Below are 19747 nucleotides of genomic sequence, written 5' to 3'. Positions count from 1 at the left end.
CATAGCATTTTCGTTTCATCCATAGATTTTTTTTTTCTTTTTTCTTTAGTTCATAAATTTTAACTTCTCAGTTTCCTAAAGCTCAGTCAAAATTCTTTCTGAACCTTTGCCTGAAAGCTGCCTAACACAGGTGTTGCAGTGACACACGAGCCGTTACATGTGGCAAATATTCATGAACGCCAATATGGCTGACGTATACTGAAAGCAAAGTATGGTGGTGGTAGCACCATGAAGGGGGCTGCTTCTCATCAGCAGGGATTGTGTATGTTATTAAGATAGACAATAGAATGGACTGTGCAAAATAATGGGCAACACTACACTCTTGCAATGTGTGCAAAGCAAAAGTCCATGGCGCTGTACCCATGCCTCTAGCCCCACAGGCTTCAGTAAAAATACTGCCCTCTAAAGACAATAAAAAGGTGATTATGCTCCACTGGATCAAACCTGGTAACCAGAAGTTTTACATTTCTGTACATTTTAGAACATTTTATATTACCAATATCTTCTCTCAAAATTACAGTTTCCTTTATACATTTCATGTATTTCCTAATACAGGTAAGGGACCTGTTATCCAGAATGCTCAGGACCTGGGGTTTTCAAGATAAGGGATATTTTTGCAATTTGGATTTTCATAACTTAAGTTTTCATAACTTTAATAACACAATAGGCTTGTTTTGCCTCAAATAAGGATTAATTATATCTTAGTTAGGATAAAGTACAAGATACTGTTTAATTATTACAGAGAAAAAGGGGACCATTATGTTTGTATGTATGTATATCTTTATTTATAAAGCGCTACTTATGTACGCAGCACTGTACAGTAGAATACATTAACACAAACAGGGGGGTTATTAAGATAATAGATAAATGTAAATTTATTACAATAAACACAAATAAATAAAAGATATAGTTGCAATAAGATGAGTCAAAGACACAAGAGGATGGAGGTCCCTGCCCCGTAGAGCTTACAATCTATATGGGAGGGTAACTTATAGACACAAGTAGGTAAATATAAGTGCTGTAGGTCACAGTGGGTGACACTACAATATAAATGCTAGTTTCCAGATCAGGTGCGGTGCAAGTGCTTCAAAAGGCAGTCTTTAAGTTTAGTTTTAAAAAGACTGAGGGAGGATTCTCTCCGGAGGAAATCAGGGAGGGAATTCCAAATGTAAGGGGCAGCAGGGCAGAAAGGTTTAAGGCAGGAAACAGCAGTAGCAGTGGGGGGCGCAACCAAGCAGTTGCTCTGCGAGGAACAAAGGAGTCTGCCAGGAACATATGGAGACACAAGGGAAGAGATGTAGTGAGGAGCAGAGGAATGGAGGGCTATGAAGGTTAAGAGAAGGAGTTTGTAAGATATTCTTTGTTTAATAGGAAGCCACGGTAAGGACTTTAGCAGGGGAAGGGCCTGAACTCTCCTGGATGACAGGAGGAGAATTCTGGCAACAGTATTTAATATAGACTATAGGGGGGAAAGAAGGGAGTTAGGGAGGCAGATTAGTAGCAGGTTAAAGTAGTCAAGTCGGGAAAAGGATGAGAGCATGCATGAGCAGCCTAGCTGTTGCAGTAGAAAGAAAGGGATGGATTTTGGCAATATTGATCAAGAAAAATTGACAGGTTTTGACAGTGGTCAAGGAGATGGCCTTCCCTTAATTCATAACTTTTTGGATAATGGGTTTCCTGCTAACGGATCCCATACCTGTACCACGAAAACACAAACATACAACATATGACATGTACGTGCACACATATTAAAAATATACCTATTAAGTTGACACGTCCTGGAGCTCGGGCATAAAATGAAGGCACGGATCCATATTTGGAGACAAATATTTCTTTTAACTTCAACAACCTGTTAACAATACAAAAATATTGATAAGTGTCTAGCATTTTCCGTTTGATTTTCCACTTTGTTTATTATCCAGTTTTATTTGGGAAAGTGTTATTGAAAACAACTTGTAAAACATCAAAAGGAACATTATCTTAGAAACCAGTAATTCTGTATATTTTTATAAAAAGCATTTGTTAAAGGACATGTAAACCCCACACACAAAAATGTAATCAGTGAACAGCCTCTTTGAAATCTTTCAATACCTGCCACACTGGTTGTCCAGAGGTTAATAGTAAGGCTGCAGTGTCCCCTTTATCACTTAGATTTGCTTCCCCTCCTGTAACCCACTTGGCCCCTCCCTCTGGAATTTGCTTTGGCTGTTGGCTTGTGGGCATGCTCAGTTGTTCTAAACTCAGATTACTAAACACGCCCCCCAGTCTAGCAGCCAGTAAAAAGATGGCATTGCTGGTTCCCATAGAAACTCAGCTCAAGCTGTCTGCTTCAGTTTTTTTCTCCTGAGCTCAGCTTTATCATTACAGAGCTCAAACAAAGCAGAACTTTTATCAAAGACAGTTGTGCCTGTGTGAGCCTGTATTCCTGATGAAATGTATGCTGAATAAGGGTCTGTGTGTATGTATGCTGAATAAGGGTCTGTGTGTGTGTATGCTGTTTGCAGATTTAAATGTATCTGATTATGTATCAGAGGAAAAATAGCCACCGGGTGAAAACTGCTATTTGCTTTAGGAAAATGTGATGGTGCTGGCAAGCGGAGGGGATAAATGCAGTACAAATGATGCCATTTGGGTGGGGTAGATGTGCCTAACTAATATACATTGTAGGCAAATGTAGGCTTTACATGTCCTTTAACACAGTAGCTGACAGTTACAGTAAATTATACGGCCAAAAGGATTGGAACACCTCTTCTAAAATCTCTTATTATCAATAATGAGTTATAAACAGTCTCTAGAAGCAAAATCAGAATAAATACTATTTATGTGAAGAATGTTTTTTGGGGGTGGGTTTGGATGAGCTGTAACCAACACTGGATTCTGAAGCAGTGAAAACATTCTCTGGAGTCAAGACTCACACTTACTATCTTGCAGTCAACAAATGAGCCTAATGCCAACTGTAAAATTTGGTTTGGTCTGTGCTTCTCCTTCCAATGAAAGCAAGTACTTGACTGACCTGCATCTGACTGAACCTAAATATAGTTTATTATATATATTATATATTTTAAATATATTTTGGGTTTTACCTGGAATGCTGACTGTTAGCCATGTTTTATTACCCAACATCCCTGCCCCTGCTTAATGTAAGCAAATGCCACCAACAATGTTTCACCATCCAGCAGAAAGTTATAAATAGTACAGTAGCAATGAAAACATTAGCAATTGAAAACCAAACTGCTATTGAATGCCTTGGTTTCCGAATGTATGTATAACTTTATAGTTTATAAGTGCCATGTGGTATGAGACACAGTAAGAAGGGGGTCCCTGCTTAGAGCTTACAATCTAAATGAGATTGCTGGAGATGCTGGATAAGCAGTTATTTGGCTAGTACAGGTATAGGACCCATTATCCAGAATGCTCGGGACCAAGGGTATTACGGATAAGGGGTATTTCCGTAATTTGGATCTCCATACATTGAGTCTACTAAAAAAATCAATAAACCATTAATTAACCCCAATAGGATTGTTTTGCATCCATTAAAGATTGTTTATATCTTAGTTGGGATCAATTACAAGGTACTGTTTTATTACTACAGAGAGAAAGGAAATCAGTTTTAAAATTCTGAATTATTTGATTTAAATGGAGACTATGGGAGATGGGCTTTCCGTAATTCGGAGCTTTCTGGATAATGGGTTTCCAGATAAGGGATCCCATACCTGTATTTGCCATATAGTATAAGTTTATCAGTGAACCTGATTCAACTAAGAATCATTACCTTCCAACAACAATAGCCTCATTTGTACAAAATGACAGCAGGCATAAATAAAGCTACAATTCTCCAAATACAATGTATTCTATACATTAAATAATATATATCTTAGGGTAAATCATATGATTATAGGTTTAGAAAAATAAGTTACACTGCACAAAAGTGACAGATGATACAATACATTTTGATAGTCTTTAAACTGCTTTACTGACCCTCCTTATTAAGGAGTATCACAGATCTAAAGTTTAAAGGCTGGAAAGAGTAAACATAGCACTAATCACATATAACCCTTGCTAGTGTATTTCAGTGCCGAGCAGTGATTGACTGGCACCCCCTACTTGGCTTTATTCCACCGCCATTCCATTATTAAGTAGAAATGTAAAAAAACAAAACAGGGACTTTATATATATATAATAGAAAAAATCGGTCACATTCTCAGGGAAGTACAAAATGATCACCTACCACTGTATAACATGTGAGTGCCGCAATGGAAGCATTAAAGGAGAAGGAAAGGTAAAAACTAAGAAAGTTTTATAAGAAAGGTCTATGTAAATACAGCCATAAGCACTCACAGAAAAGCTGTGAGTCCTCTATGAAAAGAAACACAGGATTTTTAAATGGCAGTTGCTATCCTAAACAGAGAAAGCTTCTAGGGCTCTTTACTCAGGTATGGTAATGCTTTCTGCAGAATAAATATAGTGTTCTAGGTGGCACTAAGGTGGCGAATCTGTTGGCAGTAAAATGCCAAAATCACTTTCCATCTCCTTTAAAGAGTACTATGGTAAACAAATACATTAGGGTTTAAAAATGATTTGCCATCTATAACACTTAATCTGCTGAAATGTCATTGTAATTTGGCTTGATGTGTGTCAGAACAGGGCAGTCAGGCTCAGTTTAACATAAAATATTGATTTCTGCCTATAGATGGGCAGTATATCCCCCCTTTTAAGTATTATTTGTCCTTTGTTTTCATTGGGAAATATTTATGGTTATTTATATATGTAAAATTGAAAGTAATGTCACATTTTGCATCCTGATATAAAAGCACATCAGCGATCCACTCAGAAGTGCTCAGTATAATAAGCTGCTCCTTATCTGAAAGCCAAACAAAGGCAGCAGCTAGGAGGAAGCAAGGGGTTTGTTTATACAAGCTTCTCAGTAGACTGGTGACTTGTTTCCTTTGTGCTCAGACAAGTAGAATATGATTTTAGCTTCAGCTTATGCCCTAAAAAGCTTGTTCAACACAAGCACTTTCTATTAAATTGAGTTGAATTAATGTTGTAAAAGGGGGCATACTGCCACTTTAACCTTGGTGGCCTCAGGTGTGTATGTTATACATGTTACTGGAAAGAAACCAGCCTGGTCTAAAACATTTTAATAGATGTTTGAATAGTTCCTATACAACATACGCCAGTGGGCTTTTTTTATTTTCTAGCCTGGAACTTACAACTGCATTATTAAACAGAATGACCAGTGTACACATCTTATTCTTACCAGCACCAGAACATTTTTACTTTTGTGATCACTCATAAATTTGACTTATATATGATCCTTTTTCCTGCAGCTGACTCATAATCATAACCAGCTTGTTTTATAGAAAATTTTATTCGTGATTTGTTACCTAAGTATTCCCATAATGTATACATTATTGATAGTCTTATCAGCAGTAACATGACATAGGGCAACAAACTGTTTAGGTGAGTACCAAATAACTGTCATCTAAAAACAAGTAAAGTTAACTAAAGAACAATAAGCTAAATGAAAGAAGTAATCAGACTTTGCACATTTGCCAAAGAAATGTGTTTTTGATCAACCGTGGATAAGTGTTACTGATATTTTCAACTTAGGTCTTGGGAAAACCATACAATTTGCCTAGCTAAGAAGAAACTCACTAATAGTGTAGTATGCATTAACAGAAATAGCATTAATACAGAAAAGGCCCAGGCATTATAAAAATAATGGTTGTCCCATACATAAAGATCTCAGTTTATGGGGGATATCTAGATAAAATTAACGCGCACAGTTAAATAGTTGTATAAAAGGCCTATAAATAAAAAGTTCCATAGTCACGGTTCTAGAATATATATATATATATATATATATATATAGTCTCCAATATCACCAATATCGGGGCAATGGCTGGGTGCTGAAAAAAATAATGCATAAAACTCAACAATAGAAAGCACTCACAGCTATAGCGTCAATCAAGTCAGTGATTTATTTCAGCATACCATCAATGCTGAAATAAATCACAGTTCCAGAATATATATATGTATATATATATATATATATATGTAAATAAATCACGGTTCCAGAATATATATATATATATATATATATACACAAAGACACACACAATACCATTTTACATCAGTATGACATTCTTAACATAAATGGTACTCCTCTGCTTTGCATGTTACCAGGCATAGTCTCATTAGCACATACTGTATGCATTTGAGAGTCACAGGAAGGGATTGGGGAATACAGGAAATATCAGTTTACCCTTATTTAACTGCTGTACCAGTCTGCCAACTGCTCTGAGCAAACTGCAGAATAGTAATTAAAAAGCTGCGGTTGGGTACAAAAGATATCATTATATTGTTATTGTGCAGAATGTTTCCCCAGAATGATTTTAGAAGCACCGTTCATTTACGTCACTCAAGGCAGCAATGTCCTTTCAGTGCCAGAGGACATTTACCAGTCCTGGCACTGTTCAGCTGAATTATTACATAGAAAGGAATAAAAGGAGGCCTGTATGAGCAAAGAGGATTATCTTAAATATGTTACTCTAGGCTTAAAGGAGACCAAGTGAAGTGGCAATTTCCCACAATAAATATTATACTTCAAAATAAAAAAAATAAATAAATGAAACAAACAAAAAAAAAAATTCACAATTTACAAATAAAAATCTGAAACATCAATAATGACCTACAGGGATGAGCCTTTTCTTCTAGCCAGGCATTTTAGCAGCAGTTCACATTCGATGACCTGCATATACTAAACATTCATTTATGGGAAGCTGTGTGACGCAACTGCACAGCAAGTATGCCAACCATGGAGACCAATTATTATTATTTTTTTAACATTTCCTTTTTATTGGAACAAGTTATAAACAATCAAGTAGTACAACATTAACATGTCTTTCCTAGGAGACCTTGTTTGAACAATGTAAGGAAAACAAGTTGCAAACATAAAAAGCAAGTGGGAATGGTCATTTATCTTGTATACATCTGTTTAGTCAACAGGTTCAGAACCACAAATTACATTATGTCAAATATAATTTTGCTAGTCGGTGCCAATAAATGTTGGCCAAAGGAGCTGAACTGCAAAATAGCATTTGTGATGCTGGGATGTTTTAGCCATTCTTTTGGAATCAAGAGGTTAGCAGGATTAAGGAGAGGAGACTGAGTATTTTATTAGTAGAAAAGTGTTAAAGTTAAACATGTGCCGGGAAGTCTGGCAACCCCCTGGCAAGAATATATGAGCAGATAGTGAGAACGTGAACTCAAAATATTTTAATTGCTGTGCAAGACCAGAAAATATGCAACAGTGTGCCAGGCTCTAGTCTGCATCTTAAAAAAAAATCTATTGGTGTTAGGGAAAAGTCCTTGGAGTTTCCAAAATGTGTGCTTGAATTGAATCTTGTAGTAAATAGTAACCATTTTATCAGGCCAGTGGGATCCCCCTGTTTAAAGGTCCCCATACACGGGCCGACTATAGCTGCCAATATCGGTCCCTTGGACCGATTCGGCAGCTAATCGGCCCGTGTATGGGGAGAGCAGAGCGGCCTGGCCGACCGATATCTGGCCTGAAATTGGCCAGATCTCGATCGGCCAGGTTAGAAAATCCGGTCGGATCGGGGACCGCATCGGCTCGTTGATGCGGTCCCCGATCCGACTGCCCCATTGCCGCCCACATAATCCGATCGTTTGGCGATTATTTTTTTTTTACCTAAATGCTCCCCGATATCGCCCACCCGTAGGTGGGGATATCGGGGGAAGATCCGCTCGCTTGGCGACATCGCCAAGCGAGCGGATCTGCTCGTGTATGGCCACCTTTAGTCCCATGTTTATTGAATGGAAGGTTTAAAAACAGATCAGAGCATAAGGATACAGTCAGATAGAGGATATAATGTGTTTGTAGGCCAAACTTGGTATGCCAAGTTGCTGATACTGAGCATCCTTCATGTAAATGAGTGGTGTAAAGAAGTAAGCTTCCTTAAAAACCTTAAGGTGTAAGGGGAGAAGAATAAAAAAATCATACTTAGATGACAACCTTATCCAAGTTGAGAAGCAAGGCAAGCCTTTTTTTTTGTATTTTCCTGAGGTAGATTTTATCTATAAGGGGGAGATGACTGAAGTTCATTTAAACTTACTGTAGCTCTATAGCTATCCAAGTTTATTATCAAGATGGAAAGACCAGTCAAATATTCAGATGATTAAGTCACTTGTGGCTGAGAGATAATGCTGGTGATTAAATTTTAAAGAGTTGCATCAAAAACAGTAGTCTGTGTTTGTCAGGAACTTCTAGGACTAGAACCTGGTGTGTACTGCCACTGCTCCTTTGGGTTGAGCAACAGGAGGCAGTGTGGTTTTGGCTTGGAGGCTTATGTTAAAGACTTTTTCTCCTGCCAGTAATTCTTGGCTGACACTTGTGCATACATAATTGCAATTAAAAGCACTGTTTATCTGTCCTTTTCTAATTTCTCCCCGGTGACTCTTGCTTTTGAAACAATATATCATAAACTAGCAGATTGGCAGACCTGTCTTGCTGAAGGAGACTGACCTTTGAAACATTGTTTAAAAAATCATAACCAAGAGTTAAGCAAATGCTGTTTTCAATGGCAATTACATTTATAATAGTGATGTATGGGTCGGCCCAATACCCACGAGACCCAGGCAGATCGGACCAACCTCGGCACGTCATTTGCGGGTCGGCTTTGCGTCCGTCTTCTAAATTTATAGGAGCGCACCTGCCCCCCACACTTTTGTTATGTCATTGGGGGACAGGTCTATAAATACAGGGGAGAAGCCGGGGTCAATTAGGGTTCAGGCAGGGAGCGGCTGGGTTTGGGTGTGGGTTGAGTTTTTCTCGACCCACATATTGCTAATTTACAAATAACTTTTAAAGCACTAAACATTTTTAATAAAGTCATATAGGAAAGTTATTATGGTTTTTATGTTTACGTGTTTAGACAAAAAAGGTTCTTATCATGGAACTAAAACAAACGTATGTTTACGTGTTTAGACAAAAAAGGTTCTTATCATGGAACTAAAACAAAAAAAAAAAAAAAAAAGAATTGATAGTCCATATATAAGTAGACAGCGCCCTCCCAGGACTCTCCATAAAATGCAGTCTTTATTCCAACTTGCATATAATCAATGTTTTGGCTTGTATATAGAGTCTTTCTTAAGCATACTGTATATGTCCCTAAGGGATGTACTGCATCCATTATTTTTGCATTCATAAAAATGCTTAATATTCCTCAAAAATGTTGGCCAAATATCATATTTAGGGTTCTAATTTGCATATTTAAATTGGGGACAAATTGATTGATTTTTATGATCCAAAATTTTTTACAATGATTTTACCACAGTTTTAAACCAAGCAATTCTCATTCGGTATGGCTGGTAAAAAAAATGCTAAAAATTGGATCATTATCTCACCTCTAACGGGGCCCATTCATTAAAGTCCAAATGAGAAAAATTCATATTTTTTCTAATTTTTAGAACTTTGCTTATTTTGTTCGATATTTTCATTAAATGACACAATTTTTTTGCGGTGTGCACCAATTTGTGCGACAAAATCGTATTTGTTGCAACGACTACGAAAGTTTTGGATTCATTCAAGCTTCGGTATCGTGACTTTCCTTGGGCCAGGTTGGAGCTGCAGAGTGCCATTGAGCCCTATGGGAGACTTTCCTTGGGCCGGGTTGGAGCTGCAGAGTGCCATTGAGCCCTATGGGAGACTTTCCTTGGGCCGGGTTGGAGCTGCAGAGTGCCATTGAGCCCTATGGGAGACTTTCCTTGGGCCGGGTTGGAGCTGCAGAGTGCCATTGAGCCCTATGGGAGACTTTCCTTGGGCCGGGTTGGAGCTGCAGAGTGCCATTGAGCCCTATGGGAGACTTTCCTTGGGCCGGGTTGGAGCTGCAGAGTGCCATTGAGCCCTATGGGAGACTTTCCTTGGGCCGGGTTGGAGCTGCAGAGTGCCATTGAGCCCTATGGGAGACTTTCCTTGGGCCGGGTTGGAGCTGCAGAGTGCCATTGAGCCCTATGGGAGACTTTCCTTGGGCCGGGTTGGAGCTGCAGAGTGCCATTGAGCCCTATGGGAGACTTTCCTTGGGCCGGGTTGGAGCTGCAGAGTGCCATTGAGCCCTATGGGAGACTTTCCTTGGGCCGGGTTGGAGCTGCAGAGTGCCATTGAGCCCTATGGGAGACTTTCCTTGGGCCGGGTTGGAGCTGCAGAGTGCCATTGAGCCCTATGGGAGACTTTCCTTGGGCCAGGTTGGAGCTGCAGAGTGCCATTGAGCCCTATGGGAGACTTTCCTTGGGCCAGGTTGGAGCTGCAGAGTGCCATTGAGCCCTATGGGAGACTTTCCTTGGGCCAGGTTGAAACTGCAGAGTGCCATTGAGCCCTATGGGAGGCTTTCCTTGGGCCAGGTTGGAGCTGCAGAGTGCCATTGAGCCCTATGGGAGACTTTCCTTGGGCCAGGTTGGAGCTGCAGAGTGCCATTGAGCCCTATGGGAGACTTTCCTTGGGCCAGGTTGGAGCTGCAGAGGGCCATTGAGTCCTATGGGAGGCTTCCAAAATGATGCATAGAAAGTTTAAAGTCAGAAAGGTTTTTGCGCCGTTTACGATCACTGTGAAATGAAAATTTGCAACTTTCGGATCACACCACAATATTTTCGTACAACACAAATTTTTGCGCGATTAACGCACACCAAAAATTATCGTGGTTAGTCCAAATTTTTTTCAATTGTGCTTTTAATTGGCGAAAATTCGTACTTTGATAAATGTGCCCCTTAGAGTCAGCTAGTTAGTTAGTTGACATCCCTGTTAATCAGTCATGCATCATTTTTATTGTATGTGTTGGCTTTTTAAGGGCTAGTGTTGCTAGAACATCATGTTAAAATTGTGTGAGAGACTGTCTATACAGGTTATTCTGTTACCTCCCAAAATTTAGAAGTAAAAAGTATAAATCTGTGGGTTTATTTTAAAATGTGCTGGTGGACCACTTTTCAGGGAGACAATTTTCTGGCTGCTTGTTTTTCCATGACTGACATATTAAACTATGCATTGTGCAACTTACAGTAAAAGGTTTGTTTTTCCATTAGATGTGCCCTGAAATTGTTGATTGACTATTTACTTTCTGTTGTTTAGAAAATCATGTAACTAGAGACAAAATGTAAAGCAAATGAGTGAGATGTTACGTTTAATGTTCACACGAGGTCACAAATATCCAACTTTTTGCGTACTTGCTGTGCCTTGGCATGGCTACCTCCTACAAAGGAAGTTTTAAACCAGATGATGAGTTTACTGGGATTTTAAAAAATAAATTATGTTGTGCTTAATGATCTGTTGTAAAAGAATACAGGTATAGGAACCATTATCCAGAAAGCTCAGAATTACGGGATAATTTACATTTTTAAAAGGCATTTCCTTTTTGTCTATAATAATAAAACAGTACCTTGTACAGGTATGTGACCTGTTATCCAGAATGCTCGGGACCTGGGGTTTTCCGGATAAGGGTTCTTTCTGTAATTTGGATCTCCACAATTTAAGTCTGCTAAAAATCATTTAAATATGGAATAAACCCAATAGGATTGTTTTGCCTCCAATAAGGATTAATTATATCTTAGCTGGGATCAAGTACAAGGTACTATTTTATTATTACAGAGAAAAAAGAAATTATTTTTAAAAATTAGAATTATTTGCTCATAATGGAGTCTATGGGAGATGGCCTTTCCGTAATTCAGAACTTTCTGGATAATGGCCGGTAAAGGGAACCCATACCTGTACTTAATCCCAGCTAAAATATAATACATCCTTATTGGAGGTTTAAATGATTTTTTAGTAGCCTTAAGGTATGGAAAGATAAGGTACGGAAAGATCCCTTATCTGGAAAACCCCAGATCCCAAGCATTCTGAATAACAGGTTCCATACCTTTAGTTACTGGTTAGAGCAGTGATCCCCAACCAGTGGCTTGTGAGCAACATGCTCACCACCTCCTTTGATGTTGTTCCCAGTGGTATCAAAGTAGATGCCTATATTTGAATTTCTGTCTTGGAAGCACAGAGACACAATTTCTCCAAGCAGAGCCTCCTGCTGCCAATCTTACGGCTTTGAAGCTACACCCCCCAAAGTTGAATAACATAATCATGGGGTCACCCCGAATGAAGCAGCAACATTTGTTGGATGACCCCAAATTGGGACGGGCCAACAATCAAATTTCACCCATTGACTTTATGGGGAAATTGAAACTGCTGCCAATCTTACAGCTTTGAGGCTACACTCCCCAAACTTGAATCACATAGTCATGGGGTCAGCCTGAATGAAAATAGGATGATTATTGGATGCTCGAAAGTGGGCGGAGCTGTGATCCGCCAATCAGATTTTACCTATTGATTTGGTGGAAATTCAACCTGCTGTCATTCTCACAGTAATAACACCGGGGTCCCCAAACTTTTTACACTTGGTCACTAGGGGACTGCAGTTTAAGGTTTGAAAAGTGGGCGGAGCCACCAACAGCCAATCAAATTTCACCTATTGATTTTTATTGGTTTGATGCCAGATTTTCCAAACTTTGCACAGTCAATCACTGGGTGACTACGCATTCAGGTTTTTAAAAAAAAAAAAAAAACCACAAAGTGGGAGGGGCCAACAGCAGCCAATCATATTGTACCCATTGACTTTATGGGGAAATTGAAACTGCTGCCAAACTTACAGCTTTGAGGCTACATTCCCTAAACTTGAATCACCTAGTCATGGGCTCAGCCTGAATGAAAATATGATGATTGTTGGATGCCCAAAAGTGGGCGGAGATGTGAACAGCCAATCAGATTTTACCTATTGACTTTCAATGGGGAAATCCAACCTGCTGCCATTCTCACAGTACTAACACCAGGGTCCCCAAACTTTTCACAGTTGGTCACTAGGGGACTGCAATTTTAGTTTTGAAAAGTGGGCAGAGCCACCAACAACCAATCAGATTTCACCTATTGATTTTTATTGGTTTGTTGCCAGGCTTCCCAAACTTTGGGAAGTCACTGGGTGACTATGCATTTAATGTTTTTTTGTATTTTTGTAAGTGGGTGGAGCCACCAACAGCCAATCAGATTTTACCTATTGACTCTAAATGGGGAAATTCAACCTGCTGCCATTCTCACAGTATTAACACCAGGGTCCCCAAACTTTTCACAGTTGGTCACTAGAGGACTACAGTTTTAGTTTTGAAAAAGTGGGTGGGGCCACCAACAGCCAATCAGATTTCACCTATTGAATTTTATTGGTTTGATGCCAGAGTTCGCAAACCTTGCACTGTCAGTAATTGCGTGACTTTGTACTCAAGGTTAGAAAAAGTGGGCGGGCCACCAAAAGCCAATCACATTCCTTTCATTGTTTTCAGTGGGAAAATTTTAACTGCTGCCATTCTCACATGTTTAATGTCAGGGTCCCCAAACTTTGCACAGTTTGTCACTGGGTGACTATGTTCCAAGTTTAGAAAAGTGGGTGGGGCCAAAAACAACCAATTAGATTTCACCTATAGACTTCATATGTTTAAATTTAAACTGCGGCCATTCTTTAAATATTAATACTAAGGTCTCCAAACTTTGCAGAGCTAGTCACCTGGTAACTACAGTTCAGAGTTAGAAAAAGTGGGTGGAGCCAACAACAGCCAATCAGATTTTACCTATTGATTTTTAATAGGAAATTCAACCTGCTGCCATTCTCACAGTATTAACACCAGGGTCACTAGGGAACTGCATTTTTAGGTTTTAAAAAGTGGGTGGAGCCACCAACAGCCAATCAGACTTCACCTATTGAATTTTTTTGGTTTATATTTAAAATGTTGCTTTGCTCACACTATTTATGTCAGGGTTCCCAAACAAGTGGGAGGAGCCAGCAACAGCCAATCCATTTCCACCCATTAGATTTCATTGGTTTATATTTAAACTGATGCCATTATTTAAATATTAATTCCAGGGTTGTTAAAGTTTCCAGAGTTAGTCACTGGGTATTTGCCATTCAAAGTTAGAAAAAAGTGGGCGGAGCCACCAACAGCCAATAACATTTCACCTATTTACTTTCAATGGTGAAGTGTAAAATGCTGTCAGCCTCACAATGAATGCCCGAGTCCCCAAAATTTGCAAAGTTGGTCACTGGGGGACTGCAGTTCAAAAATAGGAAAAGTAGATTGGGCCACTAACAGCCAATCAGATTTCATCCATTGAATTTTATTGGTTTAAATTTAAAATGCTGCCATTCTCAAACTATTTATGCCAGGGTGCCCACTGTTTGTCACTGGGTGACTTCAACTCAAGGTTAGAAAAAGTGGGCGGAGCCTCCAACCACCAATCACAATTCACCTATCGACTTTTATCGGTTTAAATTTTAATTGCTGCCGTTCTTTAACTATTAATCCTATGGTCCCTAAACTTCGCAGAGTTAGTCACTGGGTAACTGCAGTTCCAGGTTAGAAAAAGGGGGTGGAGCCACCAACCGCCAATCAGATGTCGTTGACTTTTAGTGGGATAATATAAGTTGCTGCCATTCAGACACTATTAAAACCAGGGTCCCCAAACTTTGCACAGTGGTTTTTACTGTATAACTGTGGTCCAAGGTTAGAGAAAGTGGGCGGAGCCCATTCAATTCAAGGAACAGGAATTTTATGATTAGAAAAAAATCTGTGCAGGTTCTGCATTCAATCAAACTACTGAGCTATTCCAAAGTAGAATTCAACTACTGCAATACTAGGGCTGATTTGCCTTGGATATCGGTCATCTTGTCAACTGGCCAGGGTGGAAAATTTTGAGCTAACATTGGAAGTAGGTTAATGCTGAATTAATAGGAACATATCAGTATTAAAATTGCATTATATTCTTTTTCAATACAATTCCCTCTAAGCCAACCAAGCCTCAGGGGCGGCCCAAGCCGACCAGGCTCCCTAGGCAACCTGGTCGGCCACCTCGCCCATCCCCCCCCCCGTGCTTTGGTGTGTATGCGCAGTTTGGGGAGGGGTGCGATGCGATGGGTCACTGCCCCCACCACTAATGACAAGCGGAGGGGGCAATGACAAAGGTGTCTCCTGCCTACCCTTAGTCAAGACTAGGGGTAGGCAGGAGAGGCTACTGCCTGGCGTTCCCTAATCGTTGCACCCTAGGCAGCTGCCTCTTCTGCCTACCCCTAGTTCCGATGTTCAAAAAAGGCACTGGCATTTCAAGTACATAGAGGCCCAAAGAGCCCCCGCCAGATTACTAAATAATGACTGTCTTACAGTAGCCACTAGTTTGCCAGAATCCACTGATTGCTAGTCCAGGAATAGTATCACCAACTTGGAGAGCGCAGGGCTTGGTTTGTCACACTTGGCTGGGGTGGTGCAATCCTTCCATAGGCTGGAGCGCTATTGAAAACAGTACTAAGGAGAGGCTGATGCTCTGAAAGTGTGCCCTGTAACTGAATATGAAAACTAAAAACTTACTAAAGAGATCAGGAGCCTGCTGAATATAAGAGTTGGTAACCACGCCATAGAAAACATGCACAAAGCCAAAGCTATATAAAAAAAACATAGCTAAGAACTTTGTAACAAAAAAAAAAAAGGAAAGAAAAAGTAGCTGATCCAGTGTTCTATGATCACAAGGCACAGGCGGGGCGTTGGGCACTGCCTCATACACAGCAGAAAGCAGCACAGCTTGTTGAACGCCAGTCATGTGACACTCCTCCTCTCATCACAGTTCCCCATTGGAGCTTCCCCTGATACCTCAGCCAATGCATATGACTGGCTCGCTAGTTTTGGGCTGTAGTTTTTGGTTGAACTTATACAGGAATATAATGGGGAGTCGGGACAAAACGCGGGCTTAATAGTTATTCAAACCAATGGCAAAGAACAGCATTCCCACGCAGGCGCTGCAGGCTGACCCTTTCCTACCTGGCTCTATTCCCCACATCACATAAAGGCGCCTTTATGAGGGGGCTGAGGGAACACAATATCTGATTCCGAACTGGCTATGGAGTAACGCCCCCAAGCGGTGCCTGGCCCCCTCTTGTGTCATAATGTCCAAGGGCAGCTGTGCCTTACCTGTCATTCTGTGAGGGATGCACCCGGAGGGTCGGCGGGGATGCGGAGGCTGCCATGTCTCAATGGAAGAACGGATCGGGGCGGACAGCACCTTCCGGATAGAAGGAGACACCTCACGGAAATCCTGTTCGGCAGAGGCACGTGTAGCCCAGCCGGACTCGGAAAGGGATTTCCATTCCCTAAGGCTGCAGCAGCTTCTTATAATGTCTGAAATGCTCTGCCTAGCCCTACCTAAGGCTCCCTAATCTTCCCACCTGCACCTGCTGCTGTGCCATGCCCAGGGGAGTCACCATGTCGCACCCCCTCAAACACAGCTCCTTTAGTGATACATACATGAGAAAATGTAGCCTGCAACTACATGGCTTAGTTTTCCCTTCAGCAAACCATAATGTATACAGGCATAATTACTTTTCTGTGCCCTACATATTCCACTTCGGCTGCATAGTTTTCTTTATACAAGGCACTTGCAGTCATTTCATACCTATAAGAAAAGCCTGATCTCCATTGCTGTGAACCTTTGTGTTTATCTTGCAGCTTATGCTTATACATTACATATTTTAGTGGCTGGAAACTGTAGCACCAAAATCATACATTTGTAGAGCCATGCTGTCATAAAATATGCCTATCCTGTCATCAAATGCTGGCTTACTGCCATAAATTGTCAGTGCTTGTCAGCTAACAGTAACCTGGCAAAGTGGGGACTCTTTGCCAGGTTACTGTTGGCTGACAAGCACTGACAATTTATGGCAGTAAGCCAGCATTTGATGACACGGATAGGCATAATATTTTATGACAGCATGGCTCTACAAATGTATGATTATGGCACAATGAGGGTTCAGCATAATAGTGTAACGTCAGAAATTTATGAGTATAGTGCCAGCATTTTGTGATGTTGCACAAGCATTTCTTGACATGGTTGCAGCCACAGAATTAATTGCCAGACATAAGTTGATTTTTCCCCCTATGCAACCCATGCAAACACACATAACATAAGTGGAGTTCTAAAATGTCTGAACCTTTCCTGTTTTTTTTCTCCAGCCCTATATTCAAAATATGTTATCTTTTTGATTCCCATTTCTTCCAGTACTTCTCAACCTGTCAGTATTTGTTGCTGCCTTTCTTCTCTCTTCTCAGTTTCCTTGTATCTTAGAGCTATATTACATGGGAGAATTTGCATGATGGTGTCAAATCGACAGAACACATCCTACAAGTTGGATGTAGATGTAGTTGCATTGTTTAAAATATAATGGGATAGAAAAATCTTGTGTGTAAAGTACATGAAAGACCTACCATCCGACACAACATGCCTACCAGAAGGGAATATGGATAAAGTGTAGACGGAAAACAGGAACATCCTTCCATTAAATATCACTTTTATTTAGACGATTAAAACCATCACGGAGTTATGCACCCACAGCTTTACGTGTTTCATGGCTTCTCGCCACTTCATCAGAAGATACTGGTGAAGTGGCCAGAAGCCATGAAACGCGTTATGGAAGGATGTTCCTGTGCTCCGTCTACACTTTATCCACATTGCACTGAGTTTTGCCTGGATCCAGGGGCGTGTTTGAGACGTGGTAGCACGGAGTATCTAGTTGCAGTTCAACCCATCTGGTGAGTGCTCCCCTGTTTTGATATCTACCAGAAGGGAAAGCTGCATGCTGCATCTGTGAAAAACTTGTGGTGTCTGAAAGACTTTTTTTCCTAACTGAAACACACTGATGGATGTCGGATGATGACACATGAACAAAAACCCAATATCTGATTTTATTTGATCCAATTTATATTACTTCTGTGAGGATCAGATTTTGAATCTGACCAAAATCTTCAGTGTAATTTTGCTCTTGCTGCCTACATTTTTTGTGCCAGTCTCTTTCATTCTTTTCTTCTTGTCCTGTTCTTCTGTTGTACTTTTCTCCTTTCCCCATATTTCTCCCTACACTCATTTTTCATCCTTTTTATGTATCCTCATATATCCATTTTCCATCACACTATTTTCATCTTCTGTGCCAGTTGCCATCCTTATGTTCAATTCTCTAAATCTCCTCCATATATTCCAATATTTACTCCTATATCCCATTCCTACTGCCCTGACATATGGGAGTTACTTCCAAAATTTGCAATAGTCTGCTGGCATTTGTGCCTGTATGTGAAAAGGTTGCTCCCACATTAAAATACCTAAGCAGAGTGATCTCTTCCCATACATAATGGTTGCTTCCTCTATAGTTAAAGGGACAGGTTTTCTGTTAGCACTAGGCCCCTTTTAAGATTTTTTGAGGGGGGCACAGCACCTTATAGTTAACCCATTTGGTGTATACAGTGGCTTGCAAAAGTATTCGGCCCCCTTGAACTTTTCCACATTTTGTCACATTACAGCCACAAACATTAATCAATTTTATTGGAATTACACGTGACCAATACAAAGTGGTGTACATGTGAGAAGTGGAACAAAAATCATACATGATTCCAAACATTTTTTACAAATAAATAACTGCAAAGTGGGGTGTGCGTAATTATTCTGCCCCCTGAGTCAATACTTTGTAGAACCACCTTTTGCTGCAATTACAGCTGCCAGTCTTTTAGGGTATGTCTCTACCAGCTTTGCACATCTAGAGACTGAAATCCTTGCCCATTCTTCTTTGCAAAACAGCTCTAGCTCAGTCAGATTAGATGGACAGCGTTTGTGAACAGCAGTTTTCAGATCTTGCCACAGATTCTCGATTGGATTTAGATCTGGACTTTGACTGGGCCATTCTAACACATGGATATGTTTTGTTTTAAACCATTCCATTGTTGCCCTGGCTTTATGTTTAGGGTCGTTGTCCTGCTGGAAGGTGAACCTCCGCCCCAGTCTCAAGTCTTTTGCAGACTCCAAGAGGTTTTCTTCCAAGATTGCCCTGTATTTGGCTCCATCCATCTTCCCATCAACTCTGACCAGCTTCCCGGTCCCTGCTGAAGAGAAGCACCCCCAGAGCATGATGCTGCCACCACCATATTTGACAGTGGGGATGGTATGTTCAGAGTGATGTGCAGTGTTAGTTTTCTGCCACACATAGCGTTTTGTATTTTGGCCAAAAAGTTCCGTTTTGGTCTCATCTGACCAGAGCACCTTCTTCCACATGTTTGCTGTGTCCCCCACATGGCTTGTGGCAAACTGCAAACGGGACTTCTTATGGTTTTCTGTTAACAATGGCTTTCTTCTTGCCACTCTTCCATAAAGGCCAACTTTGTGCAGTGCACGACTAATAGTTGTCCTATGGACAGATTCCCCCACCTGAGCTGTAGATCTCTGCAGCTCGTCCAGAGTCACCATGGGCCTCATGGCTGCATTTCTGATCAGCACTCTCCTTGTTCAGCCTGTGAGTTTAGGTGGACGGCCTTGTCTTGGTAGGTTTACAGTTGTGCCATACTCCTTCCATTTCTGAATGATCGCTTGAACAGTGCTCCGTGGGATGTTTAAGGCTTTGGAAATCTTTTTGTAGCCTAAGCCTGCTTTAAATTTCTCAATAACTTTATCCCTGACCTGTCTGGTGTGTTCTTTGGACTTCATGGTGTTGTTGCTCCCAATATTCTCTTAGACAACCTCTGAGGCCGTCACAGAGCAGCTGTATTTGTACTGACATTAGATTACACACAGGTGCACTCTATTTAGTCATTAGCACTCATCAGGCAATGTCTATGGGCA

At 40.6% G+C, this 19747-nt stretch overlaps 1 protein-coding gene across 2 annotated transcripts in view; it reads right to left on the bottom strand.

The window, feature by feature from the left end:
• Nucleotides 1–16134, bottom strand: part of galk2 (galactokinase 2) — a 70876-nt gene extending 54742 nt beyond the window's left edge. Inside the window, 2 exon segments of one of the 2 annotated variants that reach the window (NM_001005803.1) lie at nucleotides 1761–1849; nucleotides 16063–16134. In NM_001005803.1, coding sequence (NP_001005803.1) covers nucleotides 1761–1849; nucleotides 16063–16118 — 145 coding nt within the window. In that variant the 5' untranslated portion in view covers nucleotides 16119–16134. 2 annotated transcript variants of the gene reach the window in all.
• Nucleotides 16135–19747: the final 3613 nt, after the last annotated feature.

This window comes from Xenopus tropicalis, chromosome 3 (assembly GCF_000004195.4).
Source record: "Xenopus tropicalis strain Nigerian chromosome 3, UCB_Xtro_10.0, whole genome shotgun sequence".
In the NCBI taxonomy this organism is placed as follows: Eukaryota; Metazoa; Chordata; class Amphibia; order Anura; family Pipidae; genus Xenopus; species Xenopus tropicalis.
This window is presented reverse-complemented; position numbering and strand designations above follow the sequence as displayed.